The 7,257-nt window shown below is 36.0% G+C and overlaps 1 protein-coding gene across 1 annotated transcript; it reads right to left on the reverse strand.

The window, feature by feature from the left end:
* Nucleotides 2,635-3,983, reverse strand: LOC109840260. The gene is made up of 3 exons (XM_020408838.1): nt 3,492-3,983; nt 3,108-3,230; nt 2,635-2,832 (listed from the first exon to the last, which is right to left on the reverse strand). Exons 1-3 carry the CDS (start codon nt 3,964-3,966, stop codon nt 2,816-2,818), a joined length of 615 nt encoding a protein of 204 aa, XP_020264427.1. The 5' UTR covers nt 3,967-3,983; the 3' UTR covers nt 2,635-2,815.

The following is a 7,257-nucleotide window of genomic DNA, read 5'->3' on the forward strand; positions in this document are numbered from 1 at the left end:
TAAGGTTATACGCGTGTTGCTTGTTAAGGTTACGTGTTGGTTGTTAAGGTTAGTACGCGGTTACTGTGTTAAGGTTATAAAATAAGGCGTTTTGGTTCTGTTAAGCGTCTCTCGGGGTTTGCATTGTTAAGTAATGCGGGGTTGCGTTGTTAAAGGTTAAACTGCGTTGTTGTTAAAATAACCGTAACCTTAACAAGTAATGACGTAACGCTTAACAACTCAACTGTGTAACCTTAAACAAGCGGGCACACCCAAGACCATTAACCAACCAACGCGTATAAGCTTTCCAACAACCAACGCGTGAACCATAAGCAAGCGGCACGTATAATCGCTATACAAGCAAGCGCTTGTAAGCCTTAACTAACCAACACGTAATTAAAAGTTTGGTCTTTTGAATAATTCGGGTAACATTAACTAACCAACGGCGTAAAGCCTTAAGACAAGCAACCCGAAACCTCCTTAAATACAACCAACCCCGAAAGCGTATAACTTTAACCAAACCGCACACGTAAAGCCTTAACAACCACGTGCTAACCCTTAAGCAAACAACGGTGGGCTTGGTAACAAGCAACGACATAAATCGGTTGTTGGGGGCTATTTGAAAATTGTCATGCTAAAATTAAAAAGGTGAAATATTATTACAAAATCTAGCTGCACTTTGAGTAAGAGGGTCAAGAGGCTCCTAATATGCAACCCACCTACTAAAACAAATGTTATAGCATCATCTGCTGGATTGATTCCCATCGCTACCGCTGTCAAGCGGTCTCAAAACCCATGGCATGGAGTAGCCAAACACTCTCGTGCATGGAGTGTTGTGAGTGGTAAAATGAAAGTAATCATACATTGCAAACCGCAGTTTTAATAGTGGTGCTGGTAAGCATGGCATTTTCTGACAGGAAAGTGTAGAATTGTTACAGTAAACGTAAAGGCATATTTAGAAGTGAAGCGGTCAGAAGATAGTGTGGGTTGTTACTTAATCAGTTGTTTGAATTATATAACTAGTAGACCACTTACATAATAGAGCTTTTTGAGGTTATATGAGTTATGAATTATTATAGGGTAGAGGAGTAAACAAAAATTAAGCTTTTTTTCTATTTATCCTTCCTTTTTCTTTTATTTTTATGAAGGTATTTACGAGTTGCTTGGGTGGAAACGTTTACGGGTGTATGGCTCTGTTAAGGTTACACGTTGGTTGTGAATGTTACGCGTTGATTGTTAAGGTTACGGGTTGGTTGTTAAGGTTACGGGTTGGTTGTTAAGCTTAATCTTCACAATCAACGCGTAACCTTAACAAGCAAACCGTAACCTTAACAAGCAACACGTAACCTTAACAAGCAACCCGTAATCTTAACAACCCGTAACCTTAACAACCGTAACCTTATCTGCAAATAGAAAAGATAACTATCATTGGGTACATGTATATTAAACGTGAAGAAAGAAAATACCGTTGATGCAAGAGAGAAGAGGCATTCTTTTTCGAACAGGAAAACTTATTTTGAAGGGGGAAAATAAAAAAAGAAAAAGATCCCAAAAAGAAAACATGTGACAGGAAGAAACTCTGTTGCTAGTAAATCTAGATGCATTAGTTTCAGAAGCTACAAAGCAACATCAAGTTCGCACGTGTCATTACGAGATCAATTCAATCATTAGCCATCTCTCTGCTCCTCTTCGCTAGGTTGCGCTCCAGCTTGTGTGCATTCTGGTGTCCTCCAAGAGCTTGGGTGCTGTAAAAAAGTCCGTCTGCAATAGTTACACGAGAAAACTCGTGCGTGCTCGGGACGAGGCCCAGGCTGCAGGGACAGGTTAAGGTTGAGGTTCTGAGCTTCATGAAATATTCTCGGCGAGCAAAGGCCGAGGGGTCGAGCGAGGGGTCGAGCGGAGGCCGCGCTGGGATCGGCGGTGGACACGGAGGATCTCGGCGAGCGGAGGCGAGGGGTCGAGGCGTGAGACCGGAGAGGAGCTTCGGCCGCCACGAGGGTTGCAGAAGGGACGGAGGGGGTAGAGAGAGAGAATGGGTATTATAGTCTTTACCTGTGTAAAATTATTGGGCTTTGTGTTTTGGGGGCTCAGAGCACAGTTATTACGAATTTGGGGGTTTTTAGAGCGTTGAAAAAGTCTTGGGAGGGGGAAGCATATTTGTTACGAATTTGGGGGCTGGAAGCATTTTTCCCTAATTTTAATTATATTTTCTAATTAATCTTATTTTGCCACGTCATCTTCACATTGCACTTTCGATAATAATTTAATTTTTCAAACAAACACTATATTTCACTTGCGTGCTGACATGGATGTAAAAGTCATTTGTAAAAAAAAGTAACTTACATATTTTAAATTCACTTTCAGAGTGCCAAACACCCCCTTAATGCCTCTTGCAATTTTAAACCAAACTCCCAACTATTTTATTTTAACGGACAAAAGCTTCTCAACTGAAAATAACAGCGCAATCGCCGTGTCATTAGTCCAATTGTCCTAAATAGTTATGTACAGAACTACGTAGAATTATGTGAACATAATTAAGTCGATCCGATATGCTTTCAAAATAATTAAATCCATTCCGATTGCAGAATGCAAATTATAAAGTGACTGAAATTACAATAAGGTTCCAAGCGATTGCAAATTAAAAATTAGCGCAAAAATATCGCGTGATTGGAAAACACAGAAAGTTGGACAGATCTTTAATTCTCAGGTATTGTAAAACAATTCACACAACTAATGAATATTGCAGAAAGACGACGGAGGAGAGAGGGTTGCTGATCACAGGAGGGGACGCGGTATATATCTGTAGCAGAGGATCATCAGGCAAACGGAGAGACCTTTACAGGTTACCATCACCTGCAAAAGCAGTTAATTATAAAATATCATGACAAAGAATAATATTAGCGATAAACTTAACCGGTATATATTAAAAAAAAATCATAATCTTTAAAAAACTGATTAAAATTCCAAGAATTTATATTATAGTTAAAATGAGAAAAAATGAACGAGCTAATGATGTGAAAACATTACAAGAATTTTAAGTTGAAGGCAACTTAATTTCAAGAACATGCATTAAAAAAAACAAGAAGTCTATAAATTAACGACGAATAGAGCAGAAGATATAGGCGTACCGGAGGTTGACACCCGGCGTTGTCCCCCATCATCAATGACGGTGTCGTCAGCTTCTCCGGTGTAGTCAGCTTCGCCGGCGTCGTCATCTTCGCCGGTGTCTTCAGCTTCGCAGGTGACTGCATCTGCAAAAAATTAACAAACAATTAATTATAAAATATTAAGACAAAGATGAAAAATATTAACGATAAACCTAACCGATATTATAAAAAATCATAATCTTTCATAAACTGATTGAAATTTCAAGAAATTATATTATAGTTAAAATGAGAAAAAAAATGAACGAGCTAATGATGTGAAAACATTAGAAGAATTTTAATCAAGATGTTGAAGGCAACTAATTAAGTTCAAGAACATGCATTAAAAAAACAAGAAGCTGGTCGTACCCGCAGTCAACAACCGGCGTTGTCCCCCGTCATCAGTGACGGTGTCGTCAGCTTCGTCGGCGTCGGCGTCGGAGTCAGCTTCACAAGTGACTGCATCCCTGGGCTGGTCGGCTGCATCCTGGGGTCGACGAAGGGTTCTCTCACCCACAACTCCCTCACCTTCGCCGTTGTGGTCGACTTGTTCACCCCGTACGTCAGCAACTCCGCCAGTGCGCGCGCGAGGAGGCCCATAGATTGGATACCCACCGGGGTATTGACCGAGCAGGTCTCTTTCTATTCGTGGATGAAGCATCATGCGCCCGATGAGGCCAGCTACGTGCTGATCCACTCTTTGTTGACGGCGCCGAGCTCCTCGCGCTCCCCTTGGAATGGCGTTGCAGGCGACGACGTGCTCATTGAACTCATTGTTGGACATCCTGCCCTGTTGAAGTAGGCAGATATTGCATCTTCGCCTGCTATAATTCCCATGAGCCATCTGAGAAAGATTTGATCTTCAAGAAATCAAGAAAATTAAAGGAGTGGGGGAAGTCCAGAGTGCAACGTTCTCCTTTTATAGGATTAATTATAGATTATGAATATTTTAGTTTGATGATCGGCACGTGGGCTCCGTACAAGGGTTCAACTACATGGGTATAGTGCACGTGGGCCCAGCGGAAATCTTTCCGTTCCTGTTCTTGGGTCTAATCGGTAAACACCCTCGACGCATAGACCGAGCCATATGAAGAACAGAATAAAACTTTCAGTCCACTAATTAGATTTAAAACGACGGCGCGGGTTATTGATAACTCTTACAAAAATTGAGAACTACACAGATAGTTCAGTTAGTTAGTTACATAAAAAAGCCCCAGATAGATCACAAAAGCTTAATAAATAACGCCAACAGTACCTTATGCCATTAATCCATTCATCATGTTACTTTATGAGATCGCTAACAGCGAAATTAAGAATTGAGCTCCTTCCTAATATTTTTTGTAACGAGCTTGAATTCTGCTTGCTATTTTTTTTTTTTTTTTTGTAAATGAATGTAAATTTTATTCATCACCAAGTATGAGAAGTTTTGTACATATCAAAGATACAAATCAATAGACTGATTTTAGAAATCCAATCTTCTCTATGACAGGTTTTCTATGAACTGTATCATATATTGAGGAATTCTATCATTCAAAACTTTTGTATATACACTGATTTTGATTGCACGAAAGAGGATATCAGGGCTTCTTGTTGCTCTCTGCTGCTAGAAAATCCTGAAGTTCCTTTCTTGCCTTAACATGTACACTGACACAGACAGTGCAATTCTCTTCAATTTCTTTTTGTAACTTCTTCCTCTCAAGTTCCCGTTGTACCAATTCATAATCAGATCCCATGAGCATGATCTCCAATTGAATTTCATCAATTCCATCACTTTATTCCAAACATTGGAAGAATATTGGCACTCAAAAAAGATGTGATGGCATGTCTCTGCTTTATTTGAACATAAAACACATTGGCTTGAGCTTAGCATCCTCATATTACACAACCTGTCTTGTGTGAGTAGTCTAGAGAGGGATGCAAGCCATAATATGAAAAGAATGCATTGGGGATAAGTCACCACCCGCCGCCCCCCCACCCGCCCCAAATAGTTTCAGATCCTTCAAAAAAAACCATGTTGCTGGAAAATAATCCTGTAAAGAGATACTGATTTTGTCATTAATGCAGCAGCTATTAATAGCATTCATCAAATTAGCCACACTTCTAGTTTTATTCTTCAATATATCTCTTACTTTTAAAAGTTGCATCCGTATCCAAGAATCACTTGCTTTTGCCTGAACCTGCCATATATCAAATTGTCTCAAGTAATGGCCATGAACCCATCTGATCCAAAGGATGTCTTTTTTTTAGATGAATCATCCAAAGCATTTTTGCAATTGTTGAATAATTCCAGTATTTAGCAGAAAACAAACCCAGACCACCTTGTTTGATTGAGAGCATAAACAATTGTGCATAAACTAGAAATTTTTCCATCTCTTGATTCAATAGACATAGTTATGAACTGCTCTGATAATATAACATTCTGAATTATCAAGGACTCATTATCCCAAAGTATCCAAATTCTGTAGTTTCTAGCTTCATGCACATTTGATGTCCAATGCCAGCCATTTGCAATTTTTCTTGCTAGCATAGGAAGCTTATTTTCAGGAATCTTAGTTTCCAGGAGAGCTAGTAAAGAGAGATTATACTCTTGTATAAAATGCTTAACTATTGAATGCTTAGAGGATTTATTAAATCCTCTAATGTTCCAGATAGCAAAATGCATATTAATAAGATTTCCCTCCTCTATCTACACAAGATGCTTACTAATTTTCGTCAACTATACATGCTACGTACTAATTATAATTTTACAGGGTTTTGAACAAAACTATTTATAACATATGTGTATTATAAAAACTCGCGAACTTTCAGATGCGGTGAGAAAATTCGTAATACTAACAGAAAATTATCTTCAACGTTACCGGGTGCATGTTTGTTAAAAGTTAGGAGAAGCGGGGAATATCTAATTATCTCATCTACTTTGAATTGGTAACCAAATGATCTATTATATTCATAATGAGACTTAACATGTTATTGGATAAAATAAATATGTTTTATATAATTCAAATCCTTTACTTATTTTAGTTCGTAGAGAAATCTAAAAAATATATGCTAGCTAACACCTAAAAGTTTTTGGACTTTGTAAAAAATATTCTCCAAGTTTTTTAAATTATAAAAAAGCCTCTATAAATTCAAAATTTTATTAAAGCATATTGAAAACTATAAGTTTTACTTATCTTAATTCAGTGAGAAATCTGAAAAATATATGCTAACTAGAAATTGAAAGTTTTTTGACTTTGGAAAAAATATCTTGTAAGTTTAAAAATTATAAAAACACCCCTTAAAATTTAAAATTTATATAAAAACACCTTGAAAATGTCAAACTTATAAACATACTGAAAACCACAAATAAAACAAACAACCACCAAAAATTTATGGAATTTGCAATACACAATCTGAACCTTTTACAAATTATAAAATAAAACCCTCAAAATTGCAAAATTTATACAAATCCTGATAATTTCTGACCTAACAATACATTAAAAGTATGAGAATTATAAGTATTTTTAATTTCCTACATAATTTATAATTTATAGAAAACACCCTGAAAATTTCAAATTCATTAGTAAATTGAAAGCATAGGAAGTATTAATAGTCTATAAACAATTTACAATCTATAGAAAAGGCATCTAATTAAGTTTAAAAAATTACAAAAAATCCTTAAAATTTATAGTTTACAAAAAAAAATTCCATGTGACTTTATAACCTACAGACACTAAGATGAATATGCAAAATTACTAACAAACCCTAGAAAATTAAAATTTTATAAAAAATATCATACACCTTTTAAAAGTATAGATTTAGGTTAAACTTTTCATGGTAAATATTACCCATAACTTTTGTGAAAAGAACATAACTAATTGAAAATCTATTAAATTTAAAATTTATAAAAAATACCCTTAAAGTTTATTATATTACAAATTATCCTACCAAAGTTTAAAATTTTTTAATGATTTTTTTAATTCCCTACATAATTTATAATTTATAGAAAACACCCTTAAAATTTTAAAAAAATAAAAAAATATTTAAAATTCAAAATTTATAAAAAACACTCTGAAAATTTCAAATTCATTAGTAAATTGAAAGCATAGAAAGTATTATTAGTCTATAAACAATTTACAATCTGTAGAAAAGGCAT

This window comes from Asparagus officinalis, chromosome 5, assembly GCF_001876935.1.
Source record: "Asparagus officinalis chromosome 5, Aspof.V1, whole genome shotgun sequence".
NCBI classification, from domain to species: Eukaryota; Viridiplantae; Streptophyta; class Magnoliopsida; order Asparagales; family Asparagaceae; genus Asparagus; species Asparagus officinalis.